General features: G+C 34.8%; 1 protein-coding gene and 1 long non-coding RNA gene across 17 annotated transcripts in view; one reads left to right on the forward strand and one right to left on the reverse strand.

Moving 5' to 3' along the window:
- The window catches only part of LOC108072466 (sterile alpha motif domain-containing protein 15), a 23430-nt gene continuing 2396 nt past the window's right edge, over positions 1-21034 (reverse strand). For 6 of the 16 annotated variants that reach the window (XM_070287613.1, XM_070287607.1, XM_070287615.1 and 3 more), the window contains 10 exons: positions 20917-20976; positions 20676-20759; positions 13437-13724; positions 12337-12424; positions 11960-12145; positions 4748-4948; positions 3634-4175; positions 3483-3582; positions 2597-2941; positions 1-817 (listed from right to left, as the gene is read on the reverse strand). In XM_070287613.1, the coding sequence (XP_070143714.1) occupies positions 150-817; positions 2597-2941; positions 3483-3582; positions 3634-4175; positions 4748-4948; positions 11960-12145; positions 12337-12424; positions 13437-13724; positions 20676-20759; positions 20917-20976 (2562 nt within the window). In that variant the 3' untranslated portion in view covers positions 1-149. Of the gene's footprint in view, positions 818-2596; positions 2942-3482; positions 3583-3633; positions 4176-4747; positions 4949-11959; positions 12146-12336; positions 12425-12496; positions 12746-13436; positions 13725-16083; positions 16222-20675; positions 20760-20916; positions 20977-21034 lie in introns of those variants that run through there. The other 10 variants (XM_070287608.1, XM_070287610.1, XM_041776579.2 and 7 more) reach the window with 10 other exon arrangements.
- Positions 16882-21034, forward strand: part of LOC138929040 (uncharacterized) — a 22614-nt gene continuing 18461 nt past the window's right edge. Inside the window, exon 1 of the long non-coding RNA XR_011445466.1 lies at positions 16882-17019. This is a non-coding gene — a long non-coding RNA (uncharacterized lncRNA). The remainder of the gene's footprint in view (positions 17020-21034) is intronic.

The raw sequence follows: 21034 nt of genomic DNA on the forward strand, positions 1-21034 counted from the left end.
TGTCGATGTAATATCATTTATATTATTTTTACAGATCCCAAAACAAACAAACAAACAATAAATATAGGTACATTTAAAACATGTTTATGGTAATATGTCGCAAATCGTTAAGTTAATGCTCGACGCCTCGCCTTCTCGGCCATCTCTCCTTAAAAATCCGAATATGGCACTTCGGTATACGGTAAATTTCTAGACACAGTTGCCGGCGGTATATATTGACACGAATAGGTCTGTTGATGTTGCTTGCTTTGGACTTCGCCCCAACCTCTGGCTAATTTATTGAAGGATTGACCTTGGTTCGATTGCCGGTGGCTGGAAGCATTGTTTAGATTATAAGGTTGCGGTGATGCTCCTTCGATAGGGCTAGTCCAACTAATTGGTGATCGAGGTAAATTTTCATTGAAAGAGGTGCATTTTGATGTGCCAAATGGTATGGGAGATGCATTCTGCACTTGCGTCTTTTGACGAACATTTAAGTGTTGTTGTTGATTCTGGTTATCGTGATTATTTTCGTACCGCGACAGTTTATCAAAGGATAATGGCGATGGATTAAAGTTGACCTGTGGAGCGATATTGTTTATGGGCTGCGAAGAAAAGGAATGCTGTTCCTTTGGCACTGACGTTGTGTACCCTAATGGATTAGAGTTAGACAGTGGAAACCTTCCATTTGAGAACTGTGTATCAGCTGAAACTCCAAAATTTGATTTTGGCATGTGTCGAAATGTGGATTCGTCTTTTTGAGATAAAGTAAATGACGGTTGCTTTTGCGGTGGTGGAACATAGCTCGATAGGGATATTTCCTTGGGTACATATAAACCTGTAGATTAATAAATTATAATATTAATTAGTATTATTTTAAATAATCAAAACATTTAACAAAACATTTTCACATGTAAATTTATTCCAACGCGGTCCACTGCCCGCTGAGAACTACAAAAACAAAACATATCGACACACATGCTTATGTGAATGTGCATATATTACAAAAACATATAAGTAAATGTTTAGCCCAATTACAATGGTTGCGTTCAGCAATGTGTTTTGATGAACACTAAGGATACATTACGCGGTCGTAAAAATAATCGGCTTGGAACTTGTCAGTTAGAGAAATTTTATATAATTTAATGGCAAACAATATCGACTATGTCTTCGCGATATATTCGGCCGATTGATATTGATATGCGCCAAATTAAAAATTAAAAAGTTACTGCACTACGAGCTTATTATAAAAGCATTAAGTTTTTAAGTTTGATCTCAGGTCAGCATTCCAGGTTAGACCATGGAGAGCTAACAGTAAAAAGTTGTTTTGAACAGATTCAATGCGGTTAACATGGACTCCAAATTGAGGACTTGAGACGCAAGGACCATACTTCAATACTACTAACGAAGTAAAAAGAGTTTTCGTTACATAAGGGGAATCGAATTCCTTCGACCACCTTTTAATAAAACCGAGCATGCCTCTGGCTTTATTAACCATCCAAGAAATATGTTCAGAGAACGAAAGTTGAGGCTCTAGGCGGACCTTTGAGTCCTGTCACTTAAATAACTCAAAATCCATTTATGAAGATCGATATGAAGTCCAATTAATTAATTTCTTACAAAAAGAGAATGATTAACCAAGTCAAAAGGTTTACTGGAGTCTGGGTAAGTCCCATCGGTTTGAAGGCTAAGTTGGAAACCCATAATAAAATATGGGATAAGTTCCAAGATATTTGTAGTTGTCGATCTAGGCCTCCTAAATCCATGCTGGCGTTCGATTTGCTACCTTTTTTTGTGGAGAGGAATGATAAATCCTTCAAAATATGGGGAAATACTGAGGTTTCTAAAGATCTGGTACGCAATTTAAGAAGGGGGTTGCACAAAGGCTCAGCACAACACCTGAGCACGCAGCCCGGTATTCCATTGGGACCCGGTAAATAAACTTGTTTTACACGTTGAAGATTCAAACTAAGGGAGCTTTCGTTTAAAATAGGACTGAACATTAGATTCAAACTAGGCATGGCAAAAGAGGAAAAGAGTATGTTGTTTAAAAAAACTCAGCATAAAAATCAGAGCTTGCTGTAGTATTATTAAATGAAAGGGGGAAGGATATATGTTAGGTTTACGTTTAGTGTTAAATAAATTTTGAACTTCCTGCGTGAACTCATCCCTACAGCGAGTTACATAATAATTATAATACTGAGCGTTAAGCACGGACAATTTTGACCGACTGAGAAAACTAAAGGAAACAGTTTCAGAGCCCATGAGCTTGTATTTGTTATACAGCCATGTTTTTAGGCGGTCAGCTTTTTAGAGAACCAAGAAGGTTTGTTGGCGACCGAACGAAGAAGAAATCTGTTGGTGATCAGTGATCACGTTTTTTTGCTGAACGCAACCAATAACGTATTTTACCTATCGAAAGAATAAGCCAAAATGCAGAATGATCGTTATGAATGGATATAATAGATGTTTAAGTTGGCTAGGTTTTGGTATTCTGGCTATTTTTGTGTAAACATTTATCCACATTTAACTGTTGACCATATGCTAAACCAATGTACAAAATCGTAAAGTTTTTTCCTATTTTTTATGTAAACATTTATTCTCATTAATCTCTTGCCTTCATTTTTGTTAATTGCATCCTCATCGTTTGAACTATTTTTTGAAGTTTCTCCTAAGGACTGTTGCTCGAAGGAGTGTATCAACTCGCGCACATTTAGTTTGTCATCTATTTCTATATTTTTTTTGCTCAGGTTACCAGCCAATTGTTGATGTTGCTGTTCTAAAAAGAACATTTGAATTTGTTCAAGTCGATTCAATCGTTTTTCAATATCATTTGTAAAAGTGGCAGACAATCCTTCGCCTTTTGCGTATAAAAAATCCATATTTTCGCGGTCATACCTTGTGCGGCAAAAGTCACAACTCTGGCAAGGAAGCACATTAACTTCATTTGATTCACAATATTCTGAAAATGTTTCAGTAATAACTACAAAATGTGACTTAAAATATAATAGGGAGGAACTATTGCCGGTTAATATACTACAACTTATCCTAATAGCCCGATTCCATTGCAACATATCACATTTTGAATGATTCCAAAATCCAGAATATCTTAGCTTTGAGTTCCTGAGATTTGTATTTTAAAGCCTAGTACCGAGAGAACGAAAATCTGCTGTCACAATTGTGACAGCGGCCAAACTCTATATAAAAAAAAGCTGCGAAAAAAGGAAGAAGAACTTTTCCCTCGTCGTTTTTGCTGGTATTGACATATCGAAAATTATACCTGCCAAAATTGTAAGGAGTTTCCAGATCAAGGGAGTAAACAGATTGTGCTGTGTCAATAATTAATTTTAATTATTTTTACAGGCATTATGGAGGGAAAGTTGAAGGAAAAATGGCACTTAAAAAATATCGTTAAGTGATATATATTGCAGTGGTATCGCACTATTTAATGTATATATTATCAATTCAAATTATTTTAAACAATTACTAAATGAAATACATACCCTTTGGCAACTCCACACTCCGACCTCCCCAGCCCTGGGCTACGCTTGGCGTATAAGCCAACACTCTTTGTGGATTCGAGGGTATTGGTGCAGTGCTTTTCTGTAAGATATAAATATGTTATGTTAAATTAACATATACTTTGTATATTACATTTCTATAGGGTTCCTCTCTATGCTGTTGTTGGTTGTTCGTTAATCCAATATCATAAGAAGGCTTTACTGTTGCATCTGGCAAATCTCTGGGCACGCTTTGTCGATGATACATCATTGGCGATGACACTGAAGGACATCGAACTTGGTCTGGGGACTCCTCAAGAAATGCGGAACTGGCGGAGCCAGTCTGCAGAGCGGCCTCCCACGGCGACTTGACTACCTGCACTCCGCCCTTTGAATACTTTTCAATTAGCTGATTTTGATGCAAATTCAATTGAACACGATGTTTGCCAGCATCCGAATATGCTGGTAAAATGTTTGGCGATATTGTCTTTTGCCGCGGTTGATACTGCTGATAATCTGGAATACCAGATGGTAGACTTTGAGTTCCAGCATTCGTTTCATCGACAATCCAGTTATCTGCTTTTTTGCGTCGCTTTGCAAATAGTTCGGCGCCTACGAAAAAGTCAGCGAAATGATGGTTGCGGCGGGGCGACGGCAAGAAGCACAGCAAATGAGTTTTTAAAGAAAAAAAAAGTTCTTACTATTATTATTAATAAGACTAAGCAGAAAAGTAATTTGCAAATTAATACAAAATTCCATTATCATGCTTACAAATAAAATATATCCATGAGTAGATATGGGTAAAAATCAAATCGCAGCGCATTCACGCATGTTCTGTGAGTGATTTTGAAAATGCTAATATATACATATCTTAATTTTTAAAAAACCAAGCAGATCAATTCACTTTAAGGCTGGTACTGAGAAAATACTGTAAAAATTCTTCTATCCGCAAATCTCCACATACAAAACGCAGCGAAGAGAAAAGGTAGAACATTCTGATGGCTCAAACTCAAAACAAAGATTTTTGAGATTTCCTCTTAAAATAATTCAATCGAATTATTTTTAAAGCATTAAAATTGAGGTGAAAAAATATTTATTTTGATTTCACTTTATAAGGTTTGTTAAAATAAAAACAGATGGAAATACCAGGAAGTGTGACCCTTTCTTAAATTTCTTTGGTACACTGGTTCCCGACCCGAATATTGAGCAATTTTAACAGCAGATTTATATTATATTGGTAATGGAATTTTGTGTTATGAATATTTTACCTCGTCCTTGGTGTAGTTGCAATGCAGTTATTAGCTCAGCGCAGTTGTCAGGCGATAAAAGGCCAGTTTCAACATTAATTAACTCTTTGAGCGAATTATAATCACGAACTTGGCCTTTCGGATTCATTACAAGCTTAAGCGGCATTTTCTCCAACTTGGTTGTAGCTTCAAATAATGATGGGGAATTTGTTTCGCAATTGTCTTTATATAAAGAAATTGTAAAATTATGTATGTTATTATTCCCAAAATACATCATATGTATATAAACTTTAAAAACAGTGAACATGTAATCAATCAATGATAAGTCTCAGAAAAATTTGTCTTACATTGTAATTAAAATTAAAATTTACAAGAAAGGAAGCTAATTTCGGCACGCCAAAGTTTATATATCCTTGCAGTTGTCAGTTGGATTAAAACAACGAGGAAAAATTAATAATCAGTTTACGGTACTACACTACGATATGGGTTCTAGATGTCAAGTCGAGGAACGTGGAAATTGAGCTGCTCTAGAAGATAGGGGCTCTCAACATCACCGTTTATTGAGTTATGAAGAAATACGACACCAGGCATTATTCTACGGTTAGCTGGGAAGGTTAAGTTAATTAATATAAGTGTACTGGAATAAGCCGGAAGTCTCTCGTCAGTATGCCAGAGTAGGCCACGGAGGGCGAAAGGTAAAAAGTTCTTATGTACCGTTAATATGGACTTCAAATTGAGGACTCCAGACGCATGATAGGGCGTACTTACGAAGTAAAAGAGCCTTCGTTACATAATCGATTTCCTTCTACTACCTCTAAATAAAAACAAGCATGCCTTTGTCTTTATTAACCATGCATGAAATATGTTCAGAGAGCGAAAGTTTATGGTCTAAGCGGACAATACTTTTAAATTTAATAAATAACAATATTTTAAATTTAAAATAGTAAATATAATTTAAATTATAATTATATATTCTGAATAAAAACCGAAGTTCTGTTCAAATTGGTCATGTCTTAGAGAAAATGAAAATATGGTGAAAGACAGTGAAGTTATAAATTTTGTCCTAAATACTTTCCGATTCTTTGTATGGCAGCTATATAATTCGGAGCGTTCCGATAACCATGTATAGTAGTGAGAAGAGTCAGAAGACTATTTGCAAACTCCTGACTAAAATTATAATGTTCTACAAGAGTATACAAATTGGTAAATGTGGAGGAAAATTAAAAACTATATGTGTAACTTTAAAGCTTTAAAGCATAGATAAATGTAATGTGAGTTGAAATTACTTCGTTGTTTTTATACATAGGAATTTAAATTATATTATATATTTCAACCCTGAGATAAAGTTATTTTAAATAATGATGCTTTGCATTTCATCGAAATTTAATTATATTATATTTATAAATGTTTTATAAATCCCATGTTGTTTTTCCATTTTATTTGACCAATATTGATCGATTCTTAATGATCCAATTGCAAACTGGAAGTTAGTGGCCGAAGTTAGCTTAATTTGTTGTATTTTAGTTCAAATTACATTTTTTATTATAAAAAATTGACCTTATAAAAATATTCTGGGTATTTGTTGACGACTCAATTATAGGGTCCTCCACAAAGCTTGCATCTGCATTCACCGTCCGTTGAACAAACGCCCATAAGGTTTTGCCGTTCCGAAATTTCTCATTTTGTACCGCATCCGAGTGCATTTAAATTTAACCACCGTTTGTTGGCGATAGTTTATCGGTGCAACTCTGATTTTTTTTTTCTTAATAGTGAAAATTTGACCATTCACTAAGAAAATGTAAACAAAGATGGCGAGGAACAATTGAAATGTGGAATTTAAAATGTGTCGCCAAAGATGCAAGCATGCCCAAAAAAGTCGTTGGTTTTCCTGTATATTCTTGTCCCCAATTGCTACTATTTAATACAGGGTGACAATAAATAACCTGGACAAATATTGAAGCAATCGATTATAAATGTGTTATGATGCAGTCCTTAAATAAATGCATTTATTGATAGCTTGTACTTTTCTGAAACAAATATACATATTTACATTTTTGTGATTTCCATCAATTTGATATTTGTTTCGGGATGTCTAACAATCGTTGTGCAATTTTAAAACTGTTTCAACAAGGAAATCGCCATTGTTCGTGTGTTTGGCATACCAAAACAAACGATCTCTGACGCTATCCGACGATTTAATGAGCTTGGCCATGAAGATGACCGTCCCGGACGAGGCAGTCCATGCACCGCTAAAACTTCCAGAATTCGCCAGATAGTGAAAAAGCGGATCACTCGGAATTGCAGAGTCTCGGTCAGAAAAATAGCCCGTGAAATCGGAGTGAATCGAGAAAATGTTCGGTTGATTGCAAAAAATGAACTTAAGGGTCCATTCTGGTTAATAAAAAAAAAAATCGAATTTTTTTGTTGCATTTTTTTATAGTTATAAGTGTCTAGAATATTATACTAAAACGGCAAATCGAAATACGAAATAGTTTAAAAGTTATGAGCCTCCGAGCCGGCCGACTTAAAGGAGGTACAGAGCAAACATAAAACTTTAAACGCGTTTTCTGGAAAACTACATTTTTCGAGCTGGCTACCGTCCTATCTCATTCAATTTTTAATGAATCTTAATGTTTTTTTTTAATACGCGTAATGAAGCTGTCCATGGAATAGACTAGAATTATATTGATAGCTTATACATTGGATTTTTAATCAACAAAAAAAGTGAAGAAAATTTTCACGAAAACGAAAAAAAAATTTTGAATCGCAGCCGTTTTTTTTATTTTTTATTAAATTTTTTAATTCTAGTCTTACTAAACAAGAACATCTTTGAATTACTTGTTTCAGTCGATTTTTACGTCCTGCAGGACGGTCGCCGAGGAGTTCCTTTTTTTGGCATGGGCTTACGTCTAAAAATTTAGAAATTTTTGCTAAATCATCTTTAAACTATGATAAATATATGTGAAGAGTTTGAACTATGTCTTTTCCATAAAAAATTCCTGAAAATTGCCTACTTTTTGGCCCAACTAACCAGAATGGACCCTTAATCTCAAGCCCTACAAGCTCCAAAAAGTGCAGCTTCTTACGGATGACAATAAGCGCGTGAGACTCCAAAGATGCCGTCAGCTATAGCGTCGGGCCGCAGATAAAAAATGGGAGCATATTCTCTTCACGGACGAGAAGATATTCACCATTCAACAGGCGCACAATCACCAAAATGACAGAAGCTGGTCGGCTGGAGCTCCAGGTACCTCCGCAATAATCGAGCGCCGCCAATGTGAGCAGTGTTTAATGGTTTGGGAAGGAATATGCGCCACCAGCAAAACACCCCTTGTTTTCATCGATCAAGGAAGTATACCGCCGGGACATTTTGGAAACTGTTGTGCTTCCTTGAGCCCAGCAGCACTTCGGTGATACGGAGTGGACGTTTCAACAGGATTCAGCGCCAGCCCATAGAGCCAAATTGACTCAGGACTGGTGCAAAGCCAATTTTCCGCCCTTTATCACATCCAGTGAATGGCCACCTTACTCGCCAGATCTTAATCCGATGAACTACAGTGTGTGGTCTATTTTGGAGTCCAGGGCATGTGCTAAACGCCACATAAGTTTGAAGGCGCTGAAGCAATCATTGCTCCAAGAATGGGATCCATTATCGGAAGAAGACCTGCGGCCCATTGCGCTAAATTTCCAGAAACGTTTAGGGCTCTGCATCGCAGCCCAAGCAAGCCACTTCGAAACCGGCTGAATATATGTTAACACAATACCTATTTAATAGTTGTGTATCTGCATTTTTTCTCAAATACAGTTCCTTAAAAAGTTATGATCAAAAATGTTTGTCCGGGTTATTTATTGTCGCCCTGTATAAACCGCCTATCTCTACTTTATTTTATAGATTTTGGGAGCCTTTACCACCATACGCAACCTTTCGGGGCATTTGTTCTTTATTAGAGAAAAATTCAAATTCCTCGACATCTAATTCATATTAATTTTGGGCGGATTAAATCTGACGCAATCTGTGGTTTTGCTGTTTGTTAAAAAACTAGTTGATAAACTATTCATTTACTCTCATATCTGCCGCTTTAGCCATCTTTATTTACGTTTCAGAAGGGGCACAGCTGTAATTAGATGCGGATGCAGATGCAAGCTCTGTGGGAACACGAGTTTCACATTTGTGAAAAATCATAACTGTTCCACAGAAATGCACTGCATAATTAGCCTATATTTTCAACTGAAAAAAACCGTTCTCATAAAAACTGCTGAAAATATCGGTAATGCAACGCAATTGTAAGCCTATATTTTCAAAATTTTGTAGGGCAACAGCTATTTTTAAATGAAAATATCGGCTAACTAACGCTAACTATCAGATAATTCAGTGGTCAAGGGGAATACCCTGACGAATAAAGTAATACTACCAATAATTGTATTTAAACAATTTAAGAATAGCACTAATAGTTTTCCCAACAAAGATCCATCCACTATCCGTTAACCGGATGATCCATAGGGTTCTTCCGTTCCGAAAAGTCTTGGCTTGTTTTTCATCCGAATTTATAGATTTGCTCTGCCGATTGTAAGTCGATGGTTTTTCTGTGCATCTCTGAATTCTTCTTCTTCTCAGTAAAGATTTGACCATTTACTACCAAAATTTTAACAATTATGGAAAAGTTACAATTATTATAAAAAAAAAAATAGTCGAGGTTTTCGGTATTGTTTTGCTCAAAAATGCCCCCAACAGCTTCAATTTAATATAAATCGCATACTTTAATTATTTTTTTTTTGCAAAACATTCAGGCCTGCTCCGGTAATCGTAAAATTTTTTAGTTTTCGTTTTGGGCGAAATCGAAACGTTTTCGTTTTTAGCTGCTCCGGTTTTCGACAAATTTCAGCTATCGGAATGTTTTTCGGCATCCAGGCATCCAAAATCTTTAAAATAAGGTAGAGGCAGGCGGTTTATATTAAATAGTAACAATTGGAGACATATTGGGGCAAGAATATACAGAAAAAACGCCAACAACTATTTCGGGCATGCTTGTAGCTTTGGCATTTTGAATTCCATATCTCATTTGTTCCTCGCAAAGTGTGTATACACTTTCGTAGTGATGGTCAAATTTTCAGAGTTGCACCGAAAAACTATCGCCTAACTATTGCCAAACAAACCGTGGTTAGATTTTAATGTGTTCTAACGGCGGTCCATTTGGGAAAATTCGGAACGGCAAAACCTTGTGGACCGTATGTTTAACGGACGGTGAATGTGCTTTGCCGGTGTGTGGGAAGACCCTATAACTTGTGTTTTTGGTAAAAGGCAAACAACGTAAAGTACTGCTTATTATATTTACAATTGCCCTTTTTCTAAGCCAGAAAAGGGCAAAAAATGCTAGAGTTCAGCAAATCTAGGCATCTAAGATGCTGCCACACTTTTCACACTTTTCTAATTCCGGTTGTCTCCAATAATTATTTGGTTAATTTAGACCATCACATTAAATCACATTAAATAGTATTATTTATAAACAACCATTTTGGCGGTCCTTTGAAGTTATTAATATGAATACATTTATATTTTATAAGTATTTTTAACTGGATGTTTCGTTCCACCAACAATATGGCAACCTTGGCGATAACTTTTTGCGGTGAACTTATCGACATATCGCCAAAACGAGAAAACTGGTTGAACACGGCAAAAATTTTGTTGTCAAATCTGAGGAGGGGTCAGAAAAAAATTTTTTTTTAAATAACTACGTGCCAGAATGATCTTGTGGTGGTGTGGAATAAACATCAATAGACCACTGAGTAAACTATTTTTTTCCTTTTGTAAATAAGATCTGATTTCATATAAAAAAAGCCATTTACTTTTCATTCCGGCCAGAAAAAGGTGCCCGTTTTTCAAATTGAAAAAATCTTTCGTTTTCGATTACCGGAGCACCAATTTCTCGTTTTCAAAAACGAAAACGAAAAAATCTTGCCGTTTTCGATTACAGGAGTAGGCTTGATTGTTATACTATTTTGTTAAAAGATTTTGAGAATCTCTGCCACAATTGGTGATTTGTCATATAACTCATTTAAATTTATTGGTAATAAATTTTGCAGCGATCTTTGGTTTTGCTAATCTTTAACAGCCAAAATAGTTGATAAATTATTAATTTTACTCCCTCAGGAGCCACTTTGCCAACTTTGTTTATGTTTTAGATGAACCACAGCTGTTCGATTAGCTGTTATCAAATAGTGGCTGATTGATCGAGCTCTGTTGGAATCGGAGTTTTACATCTGGCGAAAATCCAAACTGATTCACACGGATGTACTGGGTGTGAAAACAGTATAATGTTATCATATTAAATGGAGCTATTGATCAATGTTTTCAAAGGTATAACAAAGAAAGATTGGTATTCACATAATATTTAAATGGCGTCAATATTAAAATAGAAAATGCATTTTTTATTGATTGTAAAAAAAAATAAGAAAATTCATAGCTTTTATAGATATATACTGTCTTCCCACACAGCGCATTTGTGAGAAACGGTTGGGATTTTTAAAAAAAGTGAAACTCGTGTTCCCACAGAGCTGCGTTAAAGTGCATCCACATTCGAACAGAAAACGTAAACAAAGGCTGTCGAATTGGAATTAGATGACGAGGAATTTGAGTTTCTCTAATGATTTTTCAAATTCCCCGAAGAGTGTGTGTAGGTAGTATAGGCTTCCCAAATCTATAAAATAAAGTAGAGGTAGGCGTTTTATATTATATAGTAGCAATTGTGTCCCCAATTTGGGGCAAGAATATACAAAAAACAACGCTAACAACTATTTTAAGCATGCTTGTAGCTTTGGCGCCACATTTTAAATTCCATATTTCATTTCTTCCTCGCCAAGTTTGTTTACATTTTCGTAGTGTTGGTCAAGTTTTCACTGTTAAGAAGAAGAAATCAGAGTTGCACCGAAAAACTATCGCCTAACTATCGCCAAACAAACCGTGGTTACATTTAGATGCGTTCTAACCGCGGTCCATATGAGAAAATTCGGAACGGTAAAACCTTATGGGCAGTTAGTTCAACGGACGGTGGATGCGCTTTGACGGTGTGTGGGAAGACCCTAATATACAATATCTCCCTAGTCCTCAATAATTTCATCGAAATTTATCCATTTTCATAGCATTTAAAAATAAAACAATATTACACCCAGTTATGTAATATTTTATGCGATGACTCTCATAAATGGTAAAACATGTTTTTAAAAAGGGACTATTACCTTGACCACCTTCATGCACCCATTTAACAGAGCGTTTTTTTCGATTGACATACATTGATTGACCCTTAGATGTTTGGTTTGAAATATCGCTTAACGAATGAGATATTCTCCGGGCTAGCTCAACTTGGTCTTCCACAGTAGGGTGTAGTGTTGGAGAATAAAATGCGGACGAGGCATATAGCTTTCCTATTCAAAACAAGGTTCAAAAAATTTATAAAATAAAATGTATGGCAATATTGCATAGGCACTAAAAAAAGGTGATAGGTAAAAAGTTATTTTTGCAAAGAAAGCGCTTATGTATATTAGTTGAATCATTATAAAGCGGTATACGTAGCACCTTTTTTCAATATAAACCGATTTATAACTTATTTACTTACGGTTCTTCGGTAATATTTCAGGCGTATCGGTCGCAGGCGTAAATATTTTGCGCAAGTCAACATTTGTCTTTGATATATGTGCTGGTTCCTAAGTAAAAGAAATCTAACTGCATTTAAAAAGTGGCCTTTTGTGTCATCATAAATATTATGAAGTCATTACATTTTTCTTTTGCCACAATTGTTTACCAAGCTTTATTAAAATGTCTCGTTTTTGTCTATCATGAAGATCACTTGGACGATATCCTCTCCTTTTCTCTACTATGCAGTTCATTTTTTTTTTTTTTTAATTTAGTAATACTTAAGTAATATTAAATGAACTTTTATCAAAAAGAGACAACAATCAGTAGGAAATCTAAATAAAATCACTTTTGATAAAATTTGCCTTAACGTCAGAAATACTCTTCGTACGCCTCACTCTATGCTCTCTAAAAGGCTAATTTTAGAAATTTGTATTTTAAAAAATATATAAGGCATAGTATGGTATAGAACATGTATATATATCTATATCAGAACATGTATATATATATATATAAGTATAGAGACCAACACTCTCATTTATATATTTGTTTTTGTTCCTCTTCGCATATATATGCATGTATATATTTAACATATGTGTTTTTGGATGGATTCCTTGCAGTTCTGGTCAGTGATGCCAGTATCTCTGAAGCAAAAATTCTATCGAATCTGAAAATATCCGCGATGCATCACGAATATTTAGCCGATATTTTCGCCGGATAGGGGTCGACACAAAAAAGTTAGCCGCTAAATTTTCAAACAAAATCTCAGTCGCAAGACGAGAATATACATTTTGCATTCTCCTATACAATCTTCTATTTTTTTAACAAATGGACTTTTAATTTTGCAATAAAGACATTTAATTTATATAAACTATTTAGCTAAACGGTGTCGCTAAATGACTGAAAATATAGCAAAACGAAAACCAGGCACAATTTGCACTGCAGTTTGAAAGGGGCCTCCTCGGCAAAATTCCCTTTAAGATTACAAATATCCGAATACTGTTCCCTTTATTATTTAGTTATTATGTATGTCAATGTAACTGTAAACTGTGAAACTTAAGAACTCAGTAATTATTACTTTACCTGGAACTGCGTGGTAATTGGTTGAAATGGTTGACCATTTTGCTGGAATCGTTGAGAATCGAATTCAGTTTTTTTTTCAGCTTCCAATTGAATTTGCTGTTGCTTAAGTTTATTTTGGTCACATAACTGCTGAGCCAATAGCTGTTGCTCATGTATTTGATTTGCCAATTCGTTTTGCTTCTGAATCAACTTTAGTTCCTGCTCTTTGAGCTGTGTTATTTTTTCTTGGGCCTTTATATTAATATCTATGTCCGATATTATTTCTTTTATTTGATTATTAAAATCTTTCTGAAAATGATAAATAAATTAATTTTAAACCATATATTGGAAAGCGTAGGTTCATATGCAAAGTTATTTGGACAAAAATAGTATTTCAAGCTGCCGTAAAGCCTAGTACTCTGATGACGAAAATTCGCTGTAACACGTGTTATAGCGGAATCGCTGTTTATTTGGCTCGGTAACCGGTGTGACCAAAAAAAATTAAGGAAAAGCCATGAAACGCCATGAAAATGGTAATACTGAACAGCTGTTTGTTGTTTGTAAACAAATAAAGATGAATTGAAACGGATTGGGCAGAAAATTTGTCAGTCCAACAATTATACTTTTCTTTTAATTTTTCTCTCCATATTTTGGGTGTAAAGCCTAGTACTCTGACGACGAAAATCCGATGTAATACGTGTGATAGCGGAATCGCTCTTTATTTAGCTACCGAGCTATTGTGACCAAAAAATTAAGGAAAAGCCATGAAACGCCATGAAAATGTACCTTTTATGGCGTTTAATGCTTTTTTTGGTCACACTGGACAGCTGTTTGTAAACAAATTTTCCAAAAATATATTTAAAATATTAATAAATATGGCATTAAAATGTCCTTTGTGGGTTAAATTCCATATTCTGGGCTTCGCCTTGACAGCCACTATCAATGCCACTTTTTTCCTTCAACTTTCCCTCCATTAGGGGTGTAAGAATAAATCAAATGAATTATTGTTACACCCCGCGATCAGCTGTTTACTATCTTGATCTGGCAGTGCCGTTCAATTTGAACAGCCATAATTTTCGTCGTTAGAGTACCGGCAAAATCGACGAGACACAAATTTTTCTTCTTCCTTTTTTCACACCGTTTTTTTTTATATGCAGGCCTGCTCCGGTAATCGAAAAAATAGTTTACTCAGTGGTCTATTGATGTTTATTCCACACCACCATAAGATCATTCTGGCAGGTAGCTATTTTATAAAAAATTCATTACTGACCCCTCCTCAGATTTGACAACAAAATTTTTGCCGTGTTCAACCAGTTTTCTCGTTTTGGCGATAGGTCGATAAGTTCACCGCAAAAAGGTATCGCCAAGGTTGCCATATTGTTGGTGGAACGAAACATCCAGTTAAAAATACTTATAAAATATAAATGTATTCATATTAATAACTTCAAAGGACCGCCAAAATGGTTGTTTATAAATAATACTATTTAATGTGATTTAATGTGATGGTCTAAATTAACCAAATAATTATTGGAGACCACCTGAATTAGAAAAGTGTGAAAAGTGTGGCAGCATCTTAGATGCCTAGATTTGCTTAACTCTAGCATTTTTTGCCCTTTTCTGGCTTAGAAAAAGGGCAATTGTAAATATAATAGGCAGTACTTTACGTTGTTTGCTTATTACCAAAAACACAAGTTAGCTGCTTGAGCAGTGAGAAACGATGAGAAAACGAAACATTCCGATAGCAGAAATTTGTCGAAAACCGGAGCAGCTAAAAACGAAAACGGTTCGTTTTCGCCCAAAACGAAATCGAAAAAATTTTACGATTACCGGAACAGGCCTGATGGAGTTTGGCCGCTGTAACACGTGTTAAGCGGATTTTCGTCGTCAGAGTACTAGGCTTAAGGGGGGACATCTGAGTAACTGGCAAAAAAAAAGCCCATTTTCTAGAATTTTTTTTGGCCAAATGAAAAAGCCAATCGAAAAATTTTAAAGTAGGTTTGATAATGTTAGATGTGAACTACAAAATAATTTTTTTTTAATAAATCGAAAACAAAATGGCGGCTGTGCAGCATGTCTTCGTAGGCCCTATTTTTTTGAAAGGGGTCCATGGCCGAAAACCTAACGTCCTTAGTTTTTGATCTAGAACAAAAAATCAAATTTTTTTAGTTTCTATATCTCAACCGCTATCGACGTACGTAGGATTTTTTCGATATTTTGATTTTTAGCAAAATGGTGAGTGATTAAATAAAATGTTCAATTTTCATGAAAAAAAAACGTCACAAAATTGTTGATAAAAAAAAAAAGTAAGCAAAAAAAAAATCCTACGTACGTCGATAGCCATAGGTATTTTGGATATACTGTCAAAATTTCAGATCGATCGGTTAAGATTTGTTCGAGTTATGTTTTCGGCCAACTCAAAAAAAGTGGTTTTGAGAAAAACGCGTTTAAAGTTTTAAAATCGTATATGATTACATATGAGGCATCGCCGCAGAATGGAAAATTTCGACACTTAGAAACTTTTGCCGGACTCTATCTTTTGATATGTCATTTTTAAGACCCTAAAGTATTTTTTAAGCAAAAAAAAAATTTTTCGATTTTTAAAAAAAGTTACTCAGATGTCCCGCCTTAAGAAAAATCAAATGAATTATTGTTACACCCCGATATTAACTCTTTTGATCTGGCAACGCCATTCAATATTCGCAGGCATCATTTTTGTCGTCAGAGTACCGGCAAAATCGACGAGGCACAAATTTCTTCTTCTTCCTTTTTTCACACCGTTTCTTTTTAATTTGGAGTTTGGCCGCTATAACACGTGTTACAGCGGATTTTCGTCGACAGAGTACTAGGCTTAAAAGAAAAAAAACCCAGACAGGGAGCTAACTTCGGCACGTCGTAGTTTGTATACCGTTGCAGTTTTCAATTATTAACAATTGATCCAAGACTAACAGGAAATATATATTCAATATATGGGCATTTCCACAGAAATGTCAACCGCGGCCAAAAAACTAAAACTTCTCTAAAATGTTTTTTTTCCAACATAGTAACACTAGGAAAAGGTCAATTGATTAAATTTGAAGGGCTTTATCATATTCTAAGACAAATTTCGAAATATTCGAATGCATATTCGCGCAAACACGATTTTTCATTATTTTGATGAAAAACATCATAAAAATGGGCCTGTTTTCTTTTGATAATTACATCCAAACCAAGGCATTATGTTTTGACTGTTGTTTACTAACATCACAAGAAGAATGCAAAAAGTCGAAATAAAATGGATATATGCTCTTCTAATTTACTTAAATAGTAAAAAATTACATGCAAAGTATGATGATAAAAACTGTCGCGTGCGACCTGTCGCGTGCGACACCTTATTAAAATTAAATAAAAAATAAACTACGCTAAATTTCTGATTGTAAATAAAAGCATATGAAAATGAAATTAGCGCATAACATTTAAATATTCCCAGCCGTTTCGCTAAAATCAGTGTTTAAACGGCTCGCCGCGTAAAGTGACTTATATTTTTGTCGCGTGCTTCAATTTTTTTTAAATTTCTTAAATTTGAGCATACACTCAAAATCAACACTAACACCAATTATAGCCCTAGGTAAGAGCTATAAGTTAATATTTTTAAAAGAAATAAATATAAAATGTACCATACTTTTTTTTTTGCTTTGAATGCGTACGAATGTCGCGTGGGACACCATGGAAATATATATTTATATATATATATATATATATATTTATATATATATATATATATATATATATATATAACTTCGTTGTTTTTCAACGTATTTCCATCTACTCTGAGATATGAGCTGCCATAGAAACGATCGGTAGAAGTAGAGAAAATGTAAAGCTGGGAATGTATAACTGTAACTGTCAAACTGTAAACTTAATAAGTATAGGTAAAATGTAATTAAACTCTGTTTTGTGGGTGGTTTTCAGCATTTAAATTTATTATGTAAATATGAAAACCAACTTTTATATATTTCCTTTAATTTCTTTCTATTAATTTAACTCTTAATGATACCATACAATTGCAAACTGCAAGGGTATGCAAACTTCGGCGTGCCGAAGTAAGCTTCCTTTCTTGTTAGTTATCATGTTCACCGACTTTTAAAATGGAATTTTTCATGATAGCACTTTAAATTTTTGGATACTCATATATTAAACACCAAACGACCTCTGAATGATTTTTCAACATATATTTTTATAATTTAAGCTGTAAATATTTCAAATCGGTTACATAGTTTTATTTTATACGATTTAAAAATGTTTTTAAATTGTATCAAAACCAAATAAATATATGTTATGTATATATAAATATATATGTATATATATATATCGGATCGGACGACTATATCATATAGCTGCCATAGGAACGATAGCGAAAGTAATAGAATATATAATATATATATATATATATATATATAATTTTTTCTATTACTTTCGCTATCGTTCCTATGGCAGCTATATGATATAGTCGTCCGATCCGGGCCGTTCCGACATATATAGCAGTGAGAGTATATGCAAAGTTTCACTTAGAGTGTGGAGAGAGTGGACGCCGAACAATAGGATGCAGTTCAACCACAGGAAGAGTTACTGCTTCAATTGTGGATCTTCGTAAGAATTGCAAGGCTGCCGTGAAGTGCTTCAGATGTAACGTGGAGGGCCACATGTCAAGGGATTGCCCTGAATCAGCTGCAGATGTTCAAGTTGTACGCAGTGCAAATCGCATGAAAAAGGTTACCATCAACGACGTGGAATTAGAGTGTCTGGTAGATACGGAAGCCGAAGTAACTATTTTGCGCAAGTATGTCTTTGAAAAAATACCCAATGTCATCTTCAGGAGATGTGCGTCGAAGCTGCGTGGGCTTGGAAAGAGGATGACGTGCCCAGTTGGCTACTTTTTGGCTGAGGTTGCAGTAGATCAGGAGTTGACGACACACAACTTTGTTGTAGTGGAGGATGCGGACATTGAGTATGATGCGCTGCTGGGTTTCAATTTCGTCTCGAAGTTTAACTTTTCGCTTTCGGCCGACGGATACAAGTTTTCTTTCCCGCTGGAGGAGAACGCTTGTGAGAAACCAAATCAGTATGCTAAAGAAGTGTCGCAGCTAATCAAGAACTACGAGGCCGTGAATACAGTCGCAGAAGTCCCAGTCAAGATGCGGATGGTACCGGATGATGACAAAAATTTATATGTTATATTTTCATAAAATTTATACCAAAATTTTATAATAATAAGTAAAGATCATATCTCAGAGTATATGGAAATACGTTGAAAAACAACGAAGTTATAATTTTTTCTATTACTTTCCCTATCGTTCCTATGGCAGCAATAAGATATAGTGGTCCGATTTTCATAAAATTTTTACCAAAATTCTGGAATAATATTAAAAGGCTATAAATGATGGAATAATATTGAAAAACAGCCAAGTAATAATTTTTTTTCTAAAAATTTATCGAACATTTGTATGGTAGCTATATGATATAGTCGTCCGATCCGGCCCGTTCCGACTTATATAGCAGTGATAGAAGACTATATGCAAAGTTTCATTCAGATAACATTAAAACTGAGGGACTAGTTTGTAGAAACGGACAGACGGACATGGCTAGATCGACTCGGCTATTGATGCTGATCGAGAATATATATAGGTACTTTATAGGGTCGGAAACGTCTCCTTCACTGCGTTGCAAACTTCTGACTGAAATTATAATACCCTGCAAGGGTATACAAATAAAAGCACCACGTAAGTACCTCGCGACACTTATCCTTGACGAATGACATATATTTATATGAAATCGGATGATTCTGTGGACAGTTAGGATGTACATCGCAAACATTTTTGGAGGGCATTAGGGAGATTCCTTATTACTCCTATACCTCGAAATATTTATCAATACAATATTTAATATAAAATGGTTTGATTGTTGTGGTATTATATGATATTTAATTGAATAAGCTAGCATTATACTGTCTTCCCACAAAGCGCATTTGTGAGGAACGGTTGGGATTTATAAAAAAAGTGCAACTCGTGTTCCCACAGAGCTGTGTTAAAGTGCATCCGCATCCAATACCAGCTGATCGATCAGCTGTGGCTCATGAAAACGTAAACAAAGATGGCTGAAACGGCCGATGTAGAAGTAAAATGAATAGTTTATAAACCATTTCGGCTGTTTACCAATAGCAAAACAACAGATTGAGTCAGATTTTATCCGCACTAAATTTAAATGAATAAGATAACATGAAATTTTAGTTTTCTAATGATTTTTCTCTAACAAAGAGCAAATTCCCCGAAGAGTGTTTATAGGTGGTAAAGACATCTAAAATCTTTAAAATAAGGTAGCGGTAGGCGGTTTATATTAAATAGTAGCAAGTGGGAATACTTTGGGGCAAGAATATACAAAAAAAAAAAAAACAAAAAAACACACAACTATTTTGGGCATGCTTGTAGCTTTGGCGCCACATTTTAAATTTCATATTTCATTTGTTCCTCGCCAACTTTGTTTACATTTTCGTAGTGGTGGTCAAATTTTCACTGTTAAGAAGAAGAAATCGGAGTTGCACCGAAAAACTATCGCCTAACTATCGCCAACTAACCGTGGTTAGATTTAGATGCGTTCTAATGGCGGTCCAAAATGAGAAATTCGGAACGGCAAAACCTTATGGGCAGTTAGTACAACGGACGGTGGATGCGCTTTGACGGTATGTGGGGGAAGACCCTATTAGCAGATTCGCCGCAACAAATTTTGTTTGCACCGAATTAGCCATAACCCCCCTTTAAACCAGAACGGGCAGATCGGACCACATATAGCTCCATAAGGAACATTCGGGAGATTTAAAAAAAAAAAAGATAATTTTATCGTTTTTGAAAAGTTTCACTTTTTAGAATAGAAACAATATAGGAAAATAGGAAGACCGTAACTTTCAGAACAATTTAAAACTGAAAATATTTATTCTTTATGATTTTGTAATATTTTTAATTTTATCAAAATCGATCGTTCTGTTTTTTATAAAGGCCTTGGAAAAATCAGTTCGGTTAAATATAATTATTTCATTTTTAACCTGATAGGTTTTTTTTATTAGACGGAAAGGGATTAAATTCTCAATGCAAACCGAGCTGGTATAAAAACTTAGTTAGCTTTCTTTCTTTTTTATAAACTAGTTTTTTTTCATATTATATCTCCTTAAGTACGTTGTGAATTTCCGACTAAAATAATAATATGCTATCCAAGGGTATAAAAACAACTAACCTGATCTGATGGCTTCACACCTTCATTTGTCTGTGTCTCGGAAAATTCGGTTTGAACAGGAATGTGTTCCTCCGGTTTCTTCACCTTTAATATTTTTAAAAGCAAGTTCATCAATTTATAAACTTTTGTTTACCAAGTATATGAAATCATAAATTGATAAATTTATATTATCTTTATAAATACCCCACCCCATTAAACCCAAAAAAAAAATGCAACATAAAAAAAAAACCAAAAATCTTACCTCAGTTTCAGTTGGTTTATTTAATGAGAGTTCCGATTGAACAGAGTCACTTTTTACCTTCTAAGACGAATGAGAAATAATTATTAAAACAAATAAAACAGCAGATAAGATAAAACGT

This window comes from Drosophila kikkawai, chromosome 4, assembly GCF_030179895.1.
Source record: "Drosophila kikkawai strain 14028-0561.14 chromosome 4, DkikHiC1v2, whole genome shotgun sequence".
Taxonomy (NCBI): Eukaryota; Metazoa; Arthropoda; class Insecta; order Diptera; family Drosophilidae; genus Drosophila; species Drosophila kikkawai.